General features: G+C 48.8%; 1 protein-coding gene across 2 annotated transcripts in view; it reads left to right on the top strand.

The window, feature by feature from the left end:
* Positions 1-21,442, top strand: part of KDM2B (lysine demethylase 2B) — a 107,819-nt gene that overhangs the window by 84,279 nt on the left and 2,098 nt on the right. Inside the window, exons 13-20 of one of the 2 annotated variants that reach the window (XM_069030609.1) lie at positions 6,606-6,830; positions 10,081-10,224; positions 14,815-14,901; positions 15,539-15,799; positions 18,154-18,830; positions 20,253-20,416; positions 20,865-21,026; positions 21,280-21,381. In XM_069030609.1, the coding sequence (XP_068886710.1) occupies positions 6,606-6,830; positions 10,081-10,224; positions 14,815-14,901; positions 15,539-15,799; positions 18,154-18,830; positions 20,253-20,416; positions 20,865-21,026; positions 21,280-21,381 (1,822 nt within the window). The remainder of the gene's footprint in view (positions 1-6,605; positions 6,831-10,080; positions 10,225-14,814; positions 14,902-15,538; positions 15,800-18,153; positions 18,831-20,252; positions 20,417-20,864; positions 21,027-21,279; positions 21,382-21,442) is intronic. The other variant, XM_069030610.1, reaches the window with a different exon arrangement.

The raw sequence follows: 21,442 nt of genomic DNA, 5'->3' as shown, positions 1-21,442 counted from the left end.
AAAAGACTGCGGGGTCTTGCAGTACAGAGCACACAGGATTTACTGCACTTGTGGTAGTTGCCAGCAGCGCTGGGGGCTTGGAAGTGTGTGGGTGCCGGGGCTGTGTCCTGGGCCGTGGGGTGGGCAGCACCTGCCCCAGCCCACCAGGTCGCTGTGTTGCTCCTGCTGTGAAGAAATTTGATTTCTGACTGTGGCACTTCACTGTGTGTAAAGAGAGGAAACTGCCCCTGGCTGGGGCAGGGGGATTTGTCCTGAAGCAGCAGTAAAAAAAGCTGCATTGTGCCCCAAGTCTGTGTAACTTACTGGTGTCTTTAAGAGCTCCTACTTTTAATGCAGCTTATCTCCCAAAGCATATTTTTGCCAATGTATCTTATTCCACCCTCCAGGCCTAACTTCTGCCTCCTCACCACCAGAGGAAAATAAACAGGGGCACTGGCATTGGCCAGTTAATCACACCCTAAACAACATTGCTATGTTGGCAGAAAAGCTGCTGGAGTGTCATTAACACCCAGATGAACCTGCAAGTATAAACTTCTTTATTTTCTTTCTGTTTTCTTGTGGGAAATTAGTCTGATTCAGTAGCAGAGCTCTGTGTGGTCACCTGGAAGGGTCACTAGGAGCTACTCTGGTTTTGGTAGAAGAGGATTTTTGTAGGTATGAGCTGGAGGAGATGGTGGCAGTGAACATCTGGAGAGGATTAATGCTGATTGGGGATGGCTGGGATTGAAAGTTCCAGTGCCTTCTCTTTCCCTCCAGTGCTGCTTGTTTAATGAGGGACCTTGGACTTGGAGGACACCTCCACCCCAGCAGGAGCATATTCTGAAGGAGGGTGATATAACTGTAAACACTCACTGTGAGGAAAGCAGCCCTCCTGGAGTTTACATTGCAGATTTTTGGGCAGATAGGCTTTAGTCAGACATGATCCGTGGTGTTGGCATGTGCTCTTCAGTTAATACAACTTTTAAGGATGTTATTGTCATCGGTGTGATTTTTTTGCTCTCTTACTCTAGCTTCTTCCTTGGCCCCACTGCATTCCTGCAGTTACATCATCCTGGCCTTCCTTCTTCCTCTAAGTTCTTCCTTTGACAAGGGTTTCTGTTAATTGCTAAACAGACATAAGGGTTTAATACAGAAGAACTGTTGACTTGGTTGTGATTATTCCCAGGTGTCACCCCAAGACACCAGGCTCCTCAGGGAAGTGGTGGAATCACTGTCTGTGGAAGTGTTAAAAATACATGGATGTGGCACTTGGGGACATGGCTTAGTGGTGAACATGGCAGTGCTGTGTTAATGGTTGGACTCGATGATCTTTGAGGTCTTTCCAACTTTAAAAATTCTGTGATTGTGTAGTGCCTGGCAGTGTAACAGGCTGACCTTGCCAGGCAGCCAAGGCCGGTCCCCGTATTTTGGGGTTAATGTAGAGTTACTTGGTCTGCACCACTGCTGGGAATTGTCAGTTTGGCTGCGTTTCTAGCAGGAATGCCAGAGCTCCCTGCCTAAGGAGACTGGGAGAGGGATGGGACACTGGAGCTGGAGAGGATAGTGCTGCTCATTGCCCTAGGCAGCAAGCAGGAGCCTTGTCCTCCAGAACTTGGACCCTGTTTGGATGGAAAAATGCACCTCTGATGCAATGGGAAAGGGCAAAGACAACCGACCAGAAGCCTTTGCTGTGCCACCCCGTGGGTGTCTCCAGAGCCCAGTGTTGCCTGTGACCCAGCCCATTTAGGGTGGTGTTTTAGGTGACAGCAGTTGTGAGTTGTGGGTTAATGCATGTGGCTTTTGTAAAAAATTATTTTCCTTTAGTGTTTATTTATCAGCTCTTATAAAGAAACACGTGGTAATTAGATTTGGCTATCCTAATTCTGTTAAAACAATTTCATTGGGATGCAGTGCCACATTAAGCTCAGGACTGGCACCCAGCAAGTCCTGGGTCCTCATCTTTGGGGGCTGGTCAAACTACAGTAAATGAGAATAATCAGAATTTGTCCATGTGTTACAGAAGGAAATCACCCCTGCCTTTCAAATGCAGGGGGTATATTTGTGTGGCACAGCACCTTGAAGCAATGAACACTGCACACATAAAAGATCTTGTCTAGGGCAGATTTACACAGTGGATACTACATGAGCTGTTCAGACTACGTGGTTGAAGTGAAGTGCTTCAGGGTCTCGCTGAGCTGCCCACCTGAGAAGCCCTTCAGAACAGCCCCACTTGTCTCCAGGTTTTTTTTGGAGATGTTGAGTTTGAAATAATGGTTTGGTGCTGCTGGCAGCTGTTTAAGCGGGTCACTGAAGCTGAGTGGTGGAATAAGAGCCATGCCCAGGTAAAGGCCACTTGCAGAAGAGCTTGTTTCTAGGCTGCAGACTTAGTCAGCCTTCCTTCCTTCTGGACTTGGTCACAGGGTCAGCTGATCTTCCTCTGCAGGGTGGAGGAGTTTGTGAAGTTGCCTGGTGACATCTCCAGCAGATCCCAGTTGGTGTTGGGACAGCAGCTGGGGAACATCAGCACCTATTTAATGATGCATTCAATGGCTGATAGCTCTTGAAGTGTTTTCTCCAAAGCTTGATGTTCACAGTGTTTTCTGTTTGCCTGAGGTCTTGTGAGTTATTCTTTGTAATTGCGAAGGCTAGAAATTCGTTGCTATAAACATCAGGGTTTTGTTGCTGTTGCAGTAAGGATTGTGCTCAGGGCAGAGGCCCTTCTTTAGTGCCTCTGGTCCTTCTGACCCTGGTTGGTGGTTTTTCAGTGACAGCTGAGCAGGGCTGGGACATGTGAAAGTGTGCTGAGGTACCTGTAAGGTGGCACTGGAAACTTCCCAGCAGCCAAATGTTTGTCCATAACCAGGATAAACTCATGTTTCGAGCAGAGGCTTCCAGGTAGCTCATTTCCTAGGGTTGGTTTAGAATTGTGAGTGTTGTACCTGGGCTTATTCCCAGATCTGCATAGCCTTGTTGGGAGACTCTTAATTGCTGGTGACCACCCCACCTGGTGCCCTAATTGCTGTCCGTCAGGAGCATGTTGAATTTGGTGGGGTCTGTAGGAGGCCAGCACTTCAGAAAATCACTTTGCAAGTTTGTCCCCTTTCCTGTTGGAGGAGTGGGCATGTTTAAGCACTGTGGTGTGGGAGGGTGAGCCCAGCTTCATGACTAGTAAATGGTTTTGTAGTGCATAGGATATTACATGTGATGGCCCAAGTGTACCCCCAGTGCCCAGGTGCTGTGTCTGCTTCAGAAATAGGAGCAGGTTACCTTTGTGTGTCATAGCAGTGATTTGGAGAGCACCAAAAAAAAATCCCACAAAAGAACAAAAACCAGCAGGATGTCCTATTCACATGTCTAGAAGGCAGTGCAAGTCCACCAGCTTTCTAGGTTTTGGTGTAATAGAGACAGGGGTTTAAGATATTAATCCTAATATGTTTCAGCAGCTGCTTGCACTGCCTTTGTTGAGAGCTTGGCAGAGGTGCTGTCGCCACTTCAGCATCCCCCTGCCTCTCTTTTGAAGACTTGCTGTGGCCATAGAAGTTATGAGCACAGTTTTTGTGGAAATGTTGGAGGACGTAGCGGGTGGCTGGTGATGGTATTTCAGGCAGGATCTGTCTCAGCTCCCTGGCTTCTGTTGTAAGGTTTAAGGGGAAAAAAAAGTCTTCAAGTTTGGTACAATCTTTGTTTCCTTGGCAGTTCTCAGAGATGGCTGTGGGGGGCTACAGAGTCAGCAGGCCCAGACTGTGCTTGAGGGTTGCATCTCCTTGGGAAAGGAGATGGTGGGGTCCCCTACACAGGAGTGAGATTGTGTTGGCCTAGAACCTGGTGTAGGGCTTGCTATGACACCCAGCCCTGAGCCTCAGGCCGTGGAGCTGCTGTTTGCTGGCCCAGGATAAGGAGTGCTGCCATCCCCTATCATGTGCTCATTATTTGCAAGACAAATCCATGGAGTTGTGCTGGGAGGGTGGCAAGTTGCAGTACAGAGATGGGGACAGGAGCTGTGGAGGAGATTTAACCCAGTCTCATTACCAGGGCTGGTACGTTGTAAAACTGCAGTTTGAGCTGGAAATCCTGCAGCATCTCCTCACTAACATCGACCTGGAATTTATCTGGCTGTCTGCCACATGCTAAATAAACCCCAAGCCATGTTGGAGGCTCCTTCTACCCCCTTGAATCCCAGCCCCTTTCTGGGAGGAACCCATAGGCCAGATTTTCTTCTGTGGAGGTTTTTAAACGACCACTTTTGGAGCCCCTTGAAACTAGATACGAGTGGGAATTCCTGCAAGGCCTCTCCAGCCTTGCTGGCTGCGACATCCTGGAGTGAAAACGTGGCTTGGATTGAGGATTGGTTGGTTGGTAAATTAGTACAGACCCAGCTCGTACAATTTGCTAACGAGCAGTGAAGAGCTTTGGGTAGGCAAGAAATGTTCCATACAGTGAGATGGAGGTCTGCACCTCTGCTGTGTGCTGATGGTGTCTGGAAGGAAATCTGAGTTGTGTGGTGTGGTCTGACTTCAGGCTTGTTCTTGTACTTCTCACCTTCCTGCTTTTGTGGGGTTTTTTAGGATTCTCAAATTCTGTGTTCAAGTGATGCCTTTTTATCACTTGTGTCTTTGCAGTGTCCTGGCATTTAAACTGTTGTCCTCAGAATTAGGACTTGGCTCGTATTACTGTGGCAGGAGCAGGAGTTGTCTTTCAGCTGGAAAAGTACAGAGTTCGATTTTTCCTTGAAAGCATTTAAAAACAGCATTCTGATGGTGTCATAGCTGTTGTTTGCCTCAAACTTTATCATGTTGCATCCCAGTAGGAAGGAGTCAGGTGCTCACACAGAATCTTCCATGTGCTGTTGTCCAAGGGGAGCTGCCAAGGTTGTTGTGCATGTTTTGGTTTAACTTGTTCCCGCTGATATCCAGCCCTTCGTTCGTGTCTCGCCTCCCTTCGTAGCTGAAGGAGACTCTAATAGAATGGAGGAGTGATTCATGCTGAGGAAGAAAATTATCTCTTATCTAGGTTGCCTCTAAGCCAGTCCTGCCAGAGCCAACTTTATCCTTGAGAGGCTGGAAAGTTGGTCTAGAAGGTAAATATTTATTCTTTAGAGTGTCTGACATTGATCTGAAATCCAGGCGGCTGCTGCGGTTGCTGATGGGAAGGAAGCTGTGCTCGTCCGTGTTCACGCACCACGGTGAGATTCAACCTGCACACGGAACAAAATCTGTTCCAGAGGAGTGGAATTAAAGACTAGCAGAAATCTGCACAACCTCATGGACTAAGTAGTGTTTTCTCCCACCTCAGTAACGATAGTCCGTAGGAGAGAAAGTTTAAGGGGTCTAGCTCCTGACTTCTTTGCTCTCCCAGCACTGAGATTCCTGGGATGGAGGCTGTTAAAATATCAGCACTTCTCTGCAGCTTAGAGAAAGTCACTGGAGCTTTGCTAAGTCAGCTGGGAGGAAGATCAAATACACTGCAGTGTGGCTTCTCTTCAGGGTTGTACAGCAGGACACTCAGGGAAGCTTTTGTACAACCAAGTGGAATGTTTCCACATCTTTTCTTTTAAAAACTGGTGGAATTTCTGCATGGCTCCCTACAGCCAAGCTGCCCCTGCCTTGATGATTGCCCAGAATTCAACAGGAACAGAAAGTGAAACTGGGTGGTCTGTTGGTCATATGCTGAGATGTGCAGAAAATGGAAGAGTTGTATAAATGCTAAACCAGATGAGCTTTGCAGTCCTGTTATTATCATCTTTATGGAGAAAGCTGTCAGAGGTCAATATGAGCCAAGCCAATTCTTGCATAATTAGCCCCATACAATTACATGGTATTTAGTGATGTTTGGCTTGAGCTGTAAGTTCTTGTGTATAACAGGGAGTTTCTGATGAGAACATGAAATTTGGATGTCCAGAGTGAATATGTTGCAGTTAACCTAATCATTTCAAATCTTTTCATGCTCCTTTAGTTTCTGTCTTAAAGGTCATTGAAATCTAGACCTGGGATGCCCTTTTTAGCCTTTGCACATCATCAGTTGGTGTTCTATTTTTGAGCACTTGATAGTATTGGATAGGAGGGGAGCTACCTTGGAGGGGGTTTGTAGCATTTGTGTTTTATTTCCTACTTTATCACTTGGCAGTAGTTCATACTCTCCTGGTTTCTTAGGGAGATTACTGGGGGCTTGAGCTGTTGCTGAGTGCTTCTCTGCTGTACCTAACCACTAAATTACTTTTGCTGCTCCTTAGATTCAGCAGAGGAAGTCCTTCTCGCTTAATCTGAGCACAGAACGAAGAGGTCTCTAGCCCAGAGCTCAGCACTGGCACAGATCATCTCTTGACCCAAGCCTCACTTGGGACTTGGTCCTGTGTTGAGCTGTGCCTAAATGGCTTCTCCCTGCTCTCCTATTGAAATGGGCTTGCTCTGATTTTGGGATCTCTCATTTATGTCCTGGCTTCTGTGCCTTTTTACAACACATCCTTTCTTGGAAAGGCGATGGAACTCCTTTATGTCTACAAGTAATCATACATATCTGCTGAGTGTTACTTGTGTATGCATAATTCCGATAACACCGGTCAGTTTTCCACACAGCTCAGCAGGGAGGCAGGGTATGCAGCTGACCCTGTGTGTGTGTGTCTCTTCCAGAACAGGGCAGTCGGGCGGCCCAAGGGGAAGCTGGGTGCTGCCTCTGCGGTGAAGCTCGCGGCCAACCGGAGCACGGCGGGCGCCCGGCGGCGGAGGACGCGATGCCGCAAGTGCGAGGCGTGTCTGCGGACAGAGTGCGGCGAGTGCCACTTCTGCAAGGACATGAAGAAGTTTGGGGGGCCCGGCAGAATGAAGCAGTCCTGCATCATGAGGCAGTGCATCGCTGTAAGTGTGCCTGGGCCTGCAGCTCGTCTGCAGAGCCCTTTCCTCTCGCTGTGTCTCCTGGGTGAACAGGTGTGGGACTGGGAGCTCTGCTCTGAGTAGTCTCCAGAGTGCGTCAGACCAAAGTGTGTAAACCCTGCCCTCTCAGCTCAGATCCCTTCTTTCTCAGTACTTCTCATCCTCCCCAAATCTTTAACCAGAATGCCACTAAAACTTAACAGCCCAGCTTCCCTTCTCAGCAGTATAGAAGTGGAGATTGTCAGTACATCAAAAATCAGCACTCAAATCGCCCTCAAACTCTGGGATTTGGGGGAAAAGGGGGAAGAGTGGGAAGCTCTGATTTAAAGGGCGAAGAGGTGTGTTTGGTTTGAATGTTGGAATTTCCTGAGAAAAGCTGCCCTGCAATCATCTTTGCTGTCTTACCCACATAAATTAAGATGTGCAAAGTCCTTGACTGGCAGCCTCCAAGATTTTGGTGTTGGTGACCCCAGCCCCAGGCTCCTTGAGATCTGAATTTCAATTTGTTTGCTGTTACTTAGGCATAGAACAGAGGGTCTGATCTGAATGAGACAGAGAGCCATCAATCCAGGGTCTTGTCTTCTTCAGGGACTGGAAATGGCTGTCAGGGAAAGAGCATTGGAACAGGGCAAGCAGGCAGTTGGTTTCCTGGGCTCCTGTGATACATTACTTAGGAGCTTCTCAAGTCACAAGCGATAGCTTTCTATTTAACAAATATTGACAGATTAATCTTCTATTAAGTTGTTCAAGCAGCTTTTGAATCCGTTGCTGCCGTGCTGACTTGTGGAGCTTCTTCTCAGGTCTCCTGTCTGCAGTGGCTCTGTTCAAGGCTAAAAATCAGCTTTAGCTTTTATCTTAATTCTTTGGAAGGTCTTGTTTATGCTGTTGTTATGGGTTTGGTTTGCTTTTGTTGTTGTTTTTTTAAGGAAAGGAATGTTGTTTATTCATAACTGAAATATCATCCTGTCTATACTGATTTCTCTCATTACAGTTCCCTTCACTTAGTATTTGGGGGGGTTTTCTTTTAATTCTTAGGAGATGGCTGAAGTGGAGGCATTAAATGACTTCACCTGACACTGATAAAAAAACTGATAAGCACTTAAGATTTTCCGTAGTTGGTCCTGGTAGCTCACTCCATGTCCTGTTCCAAGCTCTGCACTGTTCCTGACATAGAGGATTGAGTTCAGTGCTGCTGGATCTTTCAGTAAAGTACATGGAATATCCACCTTTCTGCAGAGTGCTTTTGCAGCTCAAGTGTCTTTTCTTTGAACACTTGATTTCCTGGAGTGTGGCACGAATTGAACAGCATGGATGAAGAATTTATTATTCTCCAGGGGCAAGAAATAGTGAAATCATGCTGCCTTTTTAGTGGAAGGACTAAATTAGGGCTGCAGTGTGCTTTCTCATCCTTACTGATGAAGGAAACTTTCATACTAAGCTGTTTCATTCTTGATAACACGAGTTACCAAAAGACTGAGCCTTTTGGAGATGATCTGGATTCTCTTCTAGCTGAGTGTAGTCATCCTCTTTCTTCCAATGAAAATTTATTTTTCTTCTTGTTGCCTAGAGTTTTCCTTCCAGTTAGGACAGAGGTAGCCAGGGGACTCTGATTGCTTGTCCTACCCTCACATGCACTGACAGTGACTTTTCTGCACTTTTTGTGTTGGTGCAAGTATCAGGAGAATTATTACAAACTCTTAGAGCAGCAAAGGCACAGAAAATTAAGGAGTTGAAGTGTTGTAACTTTCAAGGTGCTTTACATATCTGTAAGCAATCCTGTTGGCTTTGCTCTTGTTCTGTAACAATTCAGTAGTAATAACATTGTGCTACCTATCCAGCAGCTTCCAGCCAAAAAAACCCTGCAAAATGCCGAAGCTGTCTGGAAGTAATGATCCCTACAGTTCTGGGATTGTGCTTGCCCTGGTTAATAACATGGACAGTATTAACTAGACACAGACTTTCATTAAGCTCAGAAACCTTCAGAGAGCCAATGGTACTGCTGTTCAGAGAGCAGGAGCCTCCTCTGCACTTCCATCAGGAAGGAAAGCAGGAGTGCCTGGGACACTGTTGCATGGAACAGGTCTGAGGGGGACACGTTGTGACAGCACAGCTGCTGTTCCAGCCCCTCAGTGGGACAGAGCCAGTTGTGGCACAGAGGAGGTTGCCTGGGCACCCTTGCTCCCAGCAAGAAAAATTGTACTGCTGTTTGCAAAATGCTCTGTGCTCTAATGGCTCACTGCAGCTGAGCTTCCTCCTGCCTGAAACTTGCTGAAGGATGCACCGTTGCTGCTGAAGTTTGGGTTGCAGTGCAGGTATCCACTTAGGGATTATTCACCCCATCCACAAGAGATCCTTGCTGTGAAAAGCCACGTCTCTGCCTCTGGCTGTGTAATAGTTAAGGGCTTTCAGCCTAATCGATTGCACTTCCCTTTGTGGCCAGCTTAGGATCTTCCTTTTCTTTTTTGTAGTGGTGTTTATACCTTATTGCTGCAGACCGGAATTTTGTTAATCATTAGCAAAAAGGTGGCTTTTTAATTAGAGTGGCATTCAGTGCTTTGACATGGGTGACAGGTATATGAGATACTGCAGTTCCCTTTCTGCCTCAGCAAAAGACAGAAAAAAATCTGTCTGATCTCACTTGTGACACATGCAGGAGAGAATCTTCTTTCTAAGTGAGCAGAGCTTTTTGCAGTGCTCAGGTTGGGAGCAGGGCCCTGGATAATGGACTGCCAGTCAGGAGAAGGTCTGTTCTTGGTTCTGTTGTGGGCTTGCTGTGAGACCTGGATCAGGTCCCATAACATCTGTCTGCCCTGCCTGTAAAATAGGGGAGCTGCCAAATTGCGACTCGGATTGTGAAGCCTAATGGATGTGAATAGTGATGTTCTAGGTTGCTTCTATCCCCTCCCATTGTACACTGGTGAAGTGACTTGCATGCCAATGTCTCTGTCAGCTCACAGATTCAAGGAGCCCACCAAAATTGCATTTTCATCCATCCCAGGAATGCTCCCTGAATCTGTTTTGCTACAGGGAGGACACTTTGGTAAAGTGTGTCCTGTGGAGCTTGGTTTGGTACCCAGCCCAAATTTGTTAACAGTTTTTTTTTGCCTTCATGTCAGTTTGCACAATTAATCCCTGTTTATCTCCCCTTTGGAATGAGGATACTGTAAATGCACACTGAGCTCTTGTGTTTCCAAGTCTGCCATGTCTTGATCGGTTCTTTCTGATGCGTAAACAGCCGGTGCTGCCCCATACTGCTGTGTGTCTGGTGTGTGGAGAAGCTGGGAAAGAGGACACTGTGGAAGAGGAGGAGAGCAAGTTTAATCTCATGCTAATGGAATGCTCCATTTGTAATGAAATCATACACCCAGGATGCCTTAAGGTGAGTACAAGGATGTGATACACGTTGGAAACAAAAGCTGAATTAGTTATCACAATGTAAAAGTCGTGCACAGAAATTGGGAGGCTTTCAGGTTTTCATTTTTGGACAGATCAGTAGGTGAGCAGAGAGCTGGTGTGAGGAGCAGGGTGAGATCTGTGGCACACACAGCCCTGACCAGCAGGCAGGGTCCTTGGTGTAAAAAGCATTCCTTGGGAGCAGAGACCTGGCTTTGGACATCCCCTGTGTGTGTGTGCATGCAAAGATCTTACAGGTTTGTTTCTTTCTTTTTGCCCCTTGTTTAAGGAAGTGAGGTGTTTCAGTTGGGATGGGGAAGGCAGAGCAATCTGCCTGTACTTCAGCATGAGATATTCCCAAGTCCATGTCAGAGCTTCTTGCTGAGTGCCACAAAGTACAGGTGAGCGATTGGCTGCTCATGTAGGTCCAGGCACAGATGTGCCTTAGGGTGGCAGCTGGCTCTAAAGATGTCAGGAGCAAATGTTGGAGCAGGAGGAGTGCAGCTGTGGAGAACAGCCTGAGCGAGTGTCAGGCTGCAGGAGTGCTCACCCTTGGCTGACGTGAGTCCTGTGAGCAGCTGTATTCTTTGCTGGTAACAAAAGTGTCATTTTGGGCATATCTTTGTGCATTAGCATTTAGAGGCTGCCTTTCTCCAGAGCTGGTTTCTTTCAGCTGATCAGCCATTTCCTGTTGCTGATTTGTTTATGGTTAAAGTGATTTGCCAAAGCAAATGCATTCTGACACGCCATGCCCCAGAAAGCAGCGTTTGGGCCCTTCTGGGATGCCTGGGAGGAGAGGTATGTGTGTTCCTAATGCAGGCCCGGGGTGCAGCTCTCCTGGCCTTTCATTTCTCCTGAGCTGTACGTGGTGCTGCACCAAGCTCTGCACTGTCATTTATTAGAGCAGAACGTGGGGAGCTGGCAAACCAGAGCTGTGCCTTCTCCCTGATTCACGGAGCTGGTGCTCAGTTCCTGCCACAGATGGGCTCTGAAAGGGAGCTTTGCTTGTTTGGTTCTGCTTAAAACAAAACTTTGGGGGCTGATGAAGCAGAGGAAGGAGCTGCTCGTTTTAAGAGGTGCCTTAATTCTGGCTGCTTTGCTATTCCAACCCTCGCTGGAAGTGCCCTGTTCTCCCCCATCTCTGCCTTTGCAGTGTCCATGGCACGCAGGGCTGAGTTCAGAGGACAGTTGTTGTCTAGTGGCAGCTCAGGTATGGTTTCCTCTCCCCATACTACATTTGGGACTAGTGGTACAGGATGTGGGTCAGATCTGTGAAGTCAGGCAAGTGCTGTTTGTTCTCTTACACGTGCGTGGTGTTCTGAGTGCTCTTTTGGTAACTAGGAACAGCATTACTTTGGGTGTTCCTGACAATTAAGCACTGGAATATTTACTGTGTACCTTGTGTGTCTTGTATTTTGATTTCTCAGTGCTTCTGCTGAGCTGAAATGGTGGGTAACTGGTGCTGTTTATTTTCTGAGGCAAAAAAGCACTGGTAGGATTTCAGAATCATCTTGGAAGGTGAGATGAAACTGCTCAGGGAAACAGCAAAAGGAAAACGGAGCCTCTTCCTTGGATCCTTCCTTGCTCTTTATTCCCAGGTTCCATGATTTCCTGCAAGACACAAATCTCTTGCCATATTTACATGTTGCTGTAGCGCTTGAGCCCTGAGGATGGAGCCCATAAATAGCCTTTGATGCAGCCCCAGCCCCAGGGCAGCTGCTTCTGCTGCCCACGAGGGAAAGTCCCTTCCTGTCCCACTTGGGAAATAGCACCATGTGAACTGCTGGTCATCTCCAGCTAAGTGTCTGGCAAATGTACTGTTGGGGGAGACTGGAATAAACTGGATCACTGAAGGGCAGATGTCCTTTCGTGGCTTATTCCCATGTGGAGTGAATTCCCTCCAAATGCATCTCCCAGAGATTGTGGAGTAGTTTGGCATATGCAGAGGGTGATTTGTTCTCTGGGGGAGGTTGGTGGTGGTTTGGACACCATCTTCTTCCAGCTCCCTGATTAGGCTGTACATGTTCTAGGGGGTTTTCTCCTTGAAACAGCAGTGTCAGAGGACCTCTCTGAGGAGTTAAATTAAGGGTGGCTCAGGTGTACCTGTGCCCTGGCTTACTGAGCCTGGAGGGGCTTCTGTGGGGGCCCCTTGCTGGGGAGCCCTGGGTACCAGAGCACCCACAGTGCTGGTGTTGGAGCTGTGCTGGGGACAGCCAGGATGTTCCACGTGCTCAGAAGTGTCACAGGAGCTTCCTGGCACCCTTCTTTCCTTGAAAATACCACACCAACACAAATGCTTGTTTTGCTGAACGGGTTTCTTATGAAAATGATCTTGGTGAGAGTTTTGCAAGTGCAGCACTGCTTCCAGAGGGAGCTCATGAGATTTTGGGATGAACACTGCCTTTCATTGTTACAGAGTGTTTGAGTTGAGCCAAGAGTGGTGAATTTTTCTTGCTTCATCTCAGATTGCTGGTACTGCTGGCTAGCATGTCTGAGTGTAGCATCTGATGCTGTTTCTTTTGGGAGAAGGGGTTCCTTTCTCCACTAGGAGCCTGTTCTTTTCCATTTCAGCTGAATGTAGTGATAATGGTGGCAGCATATTTAGCTGCCTTGTCAGTGCAGCAGGGATACAAAGGCCTTTCCCAGTGCAGCTTCAGCCCAGGTGTGTCTCACTGCCTGTTTCAGTCTGGGTGCTGCCAGAATTCATGGCTCTCCCTCAGGGATGCTGGATCAGCATCCCAGGGTCTCCATATCCCTACCAAGACAAGTCTTCAGCAGCGAGGTCTCGTGCTCAGACTGAATTGCTGACCTCGTGCTGCAGGTAGGTTTCTGTGACGCCTCATGCTGTGCCTCAGACACCCACCTGCTGTTTGCAGCAAACACTCAGAACTGGCTCCCACCCAGCCTGAAAGGCTTGGGACAGATTCAGTGGCAGGTTTGTGTGTGTCTAATTAGTTTGCTTACAGTTCCTCACATCTGTTCAGTTCCTTAAACTTCACAGAAGGGACAGAGCTGTAATGCTTTCCCTTCAGCAGCACTTGTTCTATATTCAGTGCGGGAAATAACTTGTTCCCAACTTGGGCTTCGGCCAGGAATTGTTCCCCTGAGGCAGAGATGTATACAACAGCTCCTGGAGTATCTTACACCTACCATGGGAAAGAAGGTTCAAAGGCACACAGTTGTGATAAAACCAGTATTTAAATTCTGCCCACTTCATTTACTCATTTATTAACTCCGGGAGACTTGCTGAGAGACTGACATGTCATCACTCTCACTGGATGGTGAAACTAGAATGGCTGCTGTCTGGCTCAGGGACTTGAGGAAGCAGTTCCTAAATCCAAGGGCTTGCTCCTGCACAGCCAGTGCCTTTTCCCTGCCCTGGGAGGAGAGGAGGAAATGTTTTCAGAAACATGAAAAATCTGTAGATCCCTGCCTGTGCTTGTTCCTGTCTCCTGCAGCCACACTGCTGCTGCCAGTGCCCAGCTGTTGGTCTGGACAGCAGCATGTTTTTGTTGTCTGCAGTAGTAATAAATAAATATTCTTCTTTTTTTCCCCCCACCCCAAGTTTTGTTTTTTCTGAATATGTAACAAAACCATTAAGTGGGAACGTGCCATCAGTGAGTGTGTGTTTGTGTGGAGGGTGTATCTTAGCTCTCCTTTTCATTTGCAGAAATGTCTTGTCTGAAATGCCTGTCTCCTGTTTGGAAAGCACTCCAGGCTCCTGTGTGCAAATCCAGAAACAAGGAGGAGCATTCCAGCTGTGTAGGGCAGGATTGTGCTTTTGCTGGAGTGTAACACTGAGCATGAGTTTCTTTCAGAAAGCAAAGTTGTCAGTGTTGGAGGCAGTGAAGTCATCAGCCCTTCTCTCCTTTACACTGACTGGGGATCTGGGGGTGTGAGAAACTCTGGAAATGCCTCCGTGTGTCCGGTCCTGTGAACAAACGTTCCTGTTCCGAGCTGCCTTGGCAGCCACCATCCCCACTGGCACATGGGCTGAAGGGCTGCAGGCTGGGACTGCTAGTTCTGATCCTGAAAGAAAAGTATTTTAAGGAACACTTGATTACAGTGCAGGGTGCTGTGCTGTTAGAAATGCCCATGGGATTAATGTATGTGAGAACATGGATGGGAGAACCCTGCCTGCCTGAAGGATCAGGCCGTGCCTCTCTGGGGGACATGAGACTGGGCTTTGCAAAGCCAAGGTGTAGAGGGGTGTTTGGAGATGGTGCAGTCGCAGCCCTGGGTTTGGGAGGTTGCTTTGGGCTGTTGGGGTGTTTGGTGGTGTTGTTCTAAGAGCAGAGTGTGAATTGGGATTGTCACTGACCTTTGTGGAAAGCCCAGAGCTGAGCCCTTTGTCAGATATGTTTGGCCACCGTTCCTTCCACCTGCCTGCATTGTTGAGGGGTGGCTGTGCAGCACCCAGGGCTTGCTCAGCACCAGCAGGACGGTGCCTCTGCTCCCCTGGGAGGGCTGCAGTCCATTCCAGAAAACAAGGAGCTGTACAGAATGCCTTGGAATGACCATCACCTTCCTGCAGGCTTGTGCAGCACAGTTGTGAATTGCTGTGTCTCCTCCACAGGTGAAGGAATCGGATGGTGTGGTTAACGATGAGCTGCCGAACTGCTGGGAGTGTCCAAAGTGCAACCATGCAGGGAAAACTGGAAAAGTGAGTTTAATGGGAATAAGTGGTGCTAGAATGAGATACAAAATCTTAAGCATTCCCTCTGGCTTGTAGATAGACTTCAGCCCAATACCAGCTTTCGGTTTTGTGCTTAATTCAGGTTTTGTTCTTAATTACTCATGGTGGGGGATTGGAATAAGGTGATCTTCAGGGTCCCTACCAACCCAAACCATTCCTGGGTTATATGGTTCATTCCATGATGATTCTGTGTGTGGAAGGAGACAAACTCACAGCTTTCTGTTCTTCAGTAATTTTTGTATTCCTGTACCAGCACTTCACCCAGCACCTGGGAAATATTTAGGTTAGTTCTGTGCACTGCTGCATGTTAATTTTCACACTGAAAATTCCTTAAATTAAAAGTTCACAAGCAATTATGCAAAACCTGGAGTGTCTGTTGGAATTAGTGAAACATTATTTCTTTGCAGACTGAGACAGACACTTGCAAGTGTGTAGTTAGAAAAATAACTTCAGGAAAATTAAAACTTTTAACTCCTTACTAATAATTTTGTGTGTTGAAAAGTGATCAACCCACCAGCATTGGAGTGCTGGTGGCAACGTAAAGAGCTGGGAGATGCATAAGGTATAAAGTTGGTTTGTGTTTTGTGTCTCTCTGGCGTACAAGCAAAAGCGCGGACCAGGATTTAAATACGCGTCAAATCTCCCGGGCTCGTTGCTGAAGGAGCAGAAAATTAACAGAGACAACAAGGAAGTGCCAGATGCTGCCAAACGGAAAGGGGACTGTGAGGAGACTCCCAGGCGGAAATCGGAGGAACATTCCAAAAAGGCTCCAGTTGAGTCAATCCTGAGGAGAAAGTCTGACGAAGTGCATCTGTGGAGGAAACGGAAATTCGAGAAATCCCAGGAACCCACGATGAGAAAGCGGGTAAGGCACAACCCCCTTCCCACGGGTCTGCGCAGAGCCTGGGCTGGCTGGGGCTGGTGTCTCTGCTCTCCTGGCTTAGAGCTCATCCCAAATCCCAGATTGTTCCCAGAGGAACCTGCAGTGTTTTACCTTTCTGGTAAAAGCTGCTGGTCTGACGGGACAGTGGCTTGAACAGCGATACTCGAGTTGATGTTCAGAGGCCAGAAACACTGGGCTGTGGCTGTTGTTTTATTCAAGGTACTGGAAAACCCACTTTAACTGAAAAGTCTTTACAAGGTGCTCACAGTAGGAACAAGGTGAAAATCAATTTTTCATGGAAACCTTTTCATGTCTCTCCACGTGGTGGCGCCTGGCAGCTGGTTTGGGGCTGCGCCAGCCTGGGAACCCACGGGAGCCTTTGGAAAGGACACCTTGGGGTGGCTGCAGAGAGCCTGAGCTGCTCCCAGCAGTTGTGTAGATGATCTGGCCCTGAACGTGACAGTTGGGGCTCTCAGGCCAGGCAGGGACACTCTGAATTGGTGGATTTCAAAATGTGGTACTTGGGATATGCAGAAATGCTGGTTTGCAGAGGCAGAAATGAGGGCTCAGATTTACTGTGTCTCACAAGTAAGTGGCTGATGGCTGTAAAATCAGAATCTGTAGCTGGATGAGTGTTGCATGTGCAGCTCACCAGGGGTGGGAGTCAGTCAGTCCTGCAAGGCCAGGCAGTGGGAGTGCTGCAGGATGGCAGATGGAAGGATTTGGGCTGCTTTGGTGGAGAGAGAGCAGAATTCACAGTACCAGTTCATGCACACCTGCTGCTGGCCATGCTTTCCTTTCCCCATCCCTTTGGATTCCCCCCAGTGAGGAAGGCACTGTGGGTCACCACATTACCACACAACACAACAAATGTGTTTGGGTTTCTTACTTTCTTCTGACAGCTAAAACTTGGAGAAGAAAACAAACTATCCCATTTACATCTTGAAATTACAGAATCTCTCATGGAAGCCTTTAACTCCAGCTGCACTGTCTGGTTTTGTATTTTCTGTTTGGGTGTCCCATATTAAAATACAGCAACCAGTTGAGTTTTGATGACCCAGGGAATAAAAGTCTGTTTCAGTACTGATGTTTGGCCCTTCCTGTGTGGTTGAATATTGCCCCTGCCACACAGCACATCCTGGAGTCCCTGCTTCCCCCAGGGAGCCAGGGATGTCCTGGCACACTGCTCCCTTCTCACAGCCTGCCATGATCACAGAATTCCAGTGCCTGGAAGCAGAGCACCCATCAGTGCCCTGTGTGAGGGGTGCTGGAAGCTGCACTGGGCTGGTGTTGTAATGTTTTTATTCTATCTAACCTGCCATTAACTTACTGTGACCTCTCTCTTTATAGTATGTTAATTTTAAGGCAGGGTGATCAGCTTTCTCTGCCATGTGCCCCAGGCTGAAACTTGGGAACACAGCCACTGCCTTGATGCAATTAGTTCATTGGGAAAGCGAAAGCACAGGTCCTCTGACACAACAAGTGTGCTCACAGCAGTTGCCTCTCCTTGCCAGTCCAGATCTCCTTATTAGAGCTATTTCATTTTAACAGCTGGTGGCTTCTTTCTTGCTTGTGGTGATCAGATTAGGCTTGAAGCCTTCCCGGGCCTCAGTTTGTGTCTCTCACACAGCCTGATGAATCGGAGGATGAGTGGGAGCAAGTGCAGAGCAGTTTGTTGGGAGCAGGGACCAGGGCAGGAGGAAGGTGCTGGCTGAGCCCGGTGAACACTCAGCAGCCCCTGGGGTGTCACATTCCCTGTTCTGCAGGCATTGGAGGGGATGGCCAGGGTTTGGTTGGGTGTAAAGGAGCATCTAAAGTGTCTAAAAGGGGGCTGTTGGGTGTCCAGCAGCTGGGATGGCAGCTGCGATTCCAGAGGTTTTGGGAATGGCCCTTCTGGCCATGGTGTGAGGGCACTGGGGCAGTGTTTGATGTGGGTGCCCAGTGGGTGTGGCCCGAGCCTGGGTTCTTGTGGCCTGCTGGGGACAAAGCTGTCCATGGCATGCTGCTGATCTTCTCTGTGTAAATGATCGACTTGGAGATGGGAAGGCCCTGGAATGTGCAGGATTCTGCACGGTGAATCAGTACCTTTATCACTCTTGGAGTCCCGTGAGCCAATAGCTGGGCTCCTCATCCCTGCTGGCACTTGAACTCGATACCTTTGGCCGGTGGCTGCGCCCCAGTGCTGGGATGGTGCTGGGATGGGTGGGGCCTGGCACTGGCAGGGGGCCCGGCCAGGGCAGGGCTCCTGTGCGGAGCATCCGCATGGGAAGCACTGCTGGGAAGTGCTGCTGAGCATGGCCTTGCTCCCACAGTCAGCCCTTGTCTCTTCCTTCCAGCGGCGATCGTGGAAGGCCCCGGATGACCGAACTGCCATGATCAAACCCCTGCGGCGCCTCAAGCAGGAGCCCGAGGATGAGCTGCCAGAAGCACCCCCCAGGTCCAAGGATAGTGACCAGTCTCGGTCGAGCTCGCCCACAGCAGGGCCCAGCACAGAGGGTGCCGAGCCCAGGGACAAGAAGAAGTTCAAGATGAGGAGGAAAAGGCGGCTTCCCAATAAAGAACTGAGCAAGGAGCTCAGCAAAGAGCTTAACCAGGAGATCCAAAAAACCGAGAACAGCCTTGCCAATGAGAACCATCAACCCATCAAATCTGAACCGGAGAGCGAGAACGAGGAACCCAAGCGTGCATTGAACAACAGCGAGAGACTCCATAGGTTCAGCAAAGGGTTGAACGGGACTCCCCGGGAGCTGAGACACCACCAGCTCATGCCCAGCCTGCGCAGCACCCCCCGGGGAATAGCCCGGCCCCCGCCCTCGCTGTCGCCCCCCAAATGCATCCAGATGGAGCGGCACGTGATCCGGCCACCTCCCATCAGCCCCCCTCCGGACTCGCTCCCCCTGGATGACGGGGCAGCCCACGTGATGCAGAGGGAAGTCTGGATGGCTGTCTTTAGCTACCTCAGTCATAGAGACTTGTGCATCTGTATGAGAGTTTGCAAGACCTGGAACAGATGGTAAGGAGGGCGGGATACGAGGAATACGGGATGGGCATGGACAGGTGATGGAGGCCGCAGGTGTTTCCTGGGAGAGGAGTGTGGGCTGTCCCTGGAGCTCTGGTGAGCCCAAGCAGAAGGGGTGACCAGCAGAAGTGGCAGGTCTCACATTGCTTTCTCAGAAGCAGCAGTTCCCAGCATTTCTGATGGGAGCTGTGTGTCTCAGCCTCAGCGTCAGCCTGCCGGGCTCCGGAGCAGCCTGTGCTGCAGTCAGACACCGCAGTGTTCCTGCTGCTGGAACGCCAGGCTGGGGCAGTCTCGGTGTCATTCTGCCCCAGGACTTCCTGACTGCCAGCAGGTAGTCAGGAATTTGTGCAGTTCAGCTATTAAATATCTCTTGAGATAGCAAGGATCCCACCCTGTGCTCCTCACAAGGGCTGTGCTGATTGTCCCCCTGTGAGGGTACACGGAGAGCCAGCCTGTTGCCCGTGCTCTGTGCCAGCAGAGCACGTTACAGAGGAATCCTTTGTTGGTGGTATTTGCTCACAGCGTGTCCCTTGTGCTCGGTACCGTGTGGCCCTGACACAGCTGTGGCTGCACAGCAGCAGCAGAAGCTTTAGTGCAGAGTTACAGATTTCAGCGACCCCTCAGTGAAGCCTTGTGGCTCTGGTGACTCTGCCCCGTGTTCCTGCTGTGCACAAGGACAGACAGACAGACTGGAACAGGCTCCTTTCCAGCAGTCTGGTAACAAAGCATGCACAAAGTACAGAGGCTGATAATTCAGTGTGAGGTGATGTGTGTGGAGTGTCTCCTCCATGGGCTGCTTGGTGTCACTGAAACCTGCTAATTGCATTTTCTACTTAAATACAGTATTTGCTAACAAAAAAAAAAAAAATCAAGAAAATGCAGACTCCTGCACACTCATCAGGACTTGGTGGTGTTGTCCTTAGAGAACCATAAAGAGCAAAAAGACACATAATCCACATGGATAGGGATAACAAAAACACAGAACAGGAGAGGGAGGATTTGTTTTCCCAAATCCACTGGTTTTAAGTAAGGAAAACACAGGGGAAATTGGGGTATTTATTTAAATCAGACTTCATAGTCAAAATGTAAGGAAGAAGTGGTGACCTGTCTTCAGGCTATAAGAATAGATTTTAGTAAGTGCTGGGATGACTTAAAATGGGATCCAAAGTTGTTGATGCTTGTAATTCTGTGGAAATAATTCCATGCTTTATTGCAGGATATATTTGATGGAGAAACTTGGAACTTAGATAACATCGTGTGGGGTTGTGTTTATCTTTGCAATACTTGGCCTTATTTTTGCAATTTTCAGTTAAATGCTGTAGTTTTTCCTACTGTTTAATGACACCTTTTAAAGCCTTACCAAAATCCAAACAAGTGCCAAATTAAGTGCTGTTGGCTTTTTTTCTTTCTGGGTAGGTGCTGTGACAAAAGATTATGGACCAAAATAGATTTAAACCATTGTAAATCCATCACTCCACTTATGCTTAGTGGCATTATTAGGAGACAGCCTGTAACCCTTGATCTTAGCTGGACAAATATATCTAAAAAGCAGCTGAGTTGGCTTATCAACAGACTGCCAGGTAAGTGATGTGTTTGGATCACCAAATCACAAACCAGTTTGTATGTAAATTGCAACCTGTGGGGAAAGTCTCCAGGGACTGGGGTGTCCTAGAAGAGGAATAGACTCTCCTAGGAGGGCTGGAGATGTGTAAAACTGAAGCATCAGCAGGTTAAAATGGGCCAAATTATTTTTTGTGACTGACTACTTGGCGTGTTCAGTTAAAATAATTTGGAGGCAGGTCTTGGCCAGCAGGTAATGCTGCTGTGGAAAGGGCTGAGGGGACTGGGGGAGGGAGTGAAGTTCCAGGTGGTGGGAGAGATGGGGAGCTGGTCAGGAGGAGGCTTTATGGGGTCCCAGCTCACTCCGGAGCGCTGGGACCGTGGTCAGAGCACCCTGGGGGTGCCAGTGGAGGTCACTGGGATGTCTCTGGGAAGGTCACAGTGCTCCAACCTGTTCTGTATCCGCAGGTCTGCGGGACCTGCTGTTATCAGGGTGCTCATGGATAGCAGTGTCGGCACTTTGTAGCTCCAGTTGTCCCTTGCTGCGAACTCTGGACGTGCAGTGGGCAGAAGGACTGAAAGACGCACAAATGAGAGACCTCCTGTCCCCACCCACGGACAACCGGCCAGGTAACAGCAGGAGGAGCCCGGGAGCCCGGTCCCACCCCCGGGGCGTGTTTTGTACTTAGCTCCCCTCGGAGCAAACCAGGAGCCCCCACAGCTGAACCTGGTGGGGCTGGGGCCGTGCTGTCCCTCGGGGAGTTCGAGGTAGTGACTTGCAACACTCCTGGCTGGAGCCCCGGGGTGACAGTGATGTTCTCTGGCTGCTGAACCATCATCTGAGCCACTGTGCTGGTTTTCTGTCTGACTTTCTTCTCTTCAGGCTGCAACGGGTGTACTTTAGAGAGTATGGAAACACTTTCTTCCAGTTCAGGGAAGGAGCAGTTCTGTGGGTCATGCCACATTCGCCCGGATTTCAGCTCAGGTGAAATTTTGAGCAAATCAGATCTGCTTTCTGGCATGCACTGCACAGCCTACTGCTTATT

This window comes from Aphelocoma coerulescens, chromosome 15 (assembly GCF_041296385.1).
Source record: "Aphelocoma coerulescens isolate FSJ_1873_10779 chromosome 15, UR_Acoe_1.0, whole genome shotgun sequence".
NCBI lineage: Eukaryota > Metazoa > Chordata > Aves > Passeriformes > Corvidae > Aphelocoma > Aphelocoma coerulescens.
Note: the sequence above shows the minus strand (reverse complement) of the source record. Positions and strands in the feature narration are given on the sequence as shown.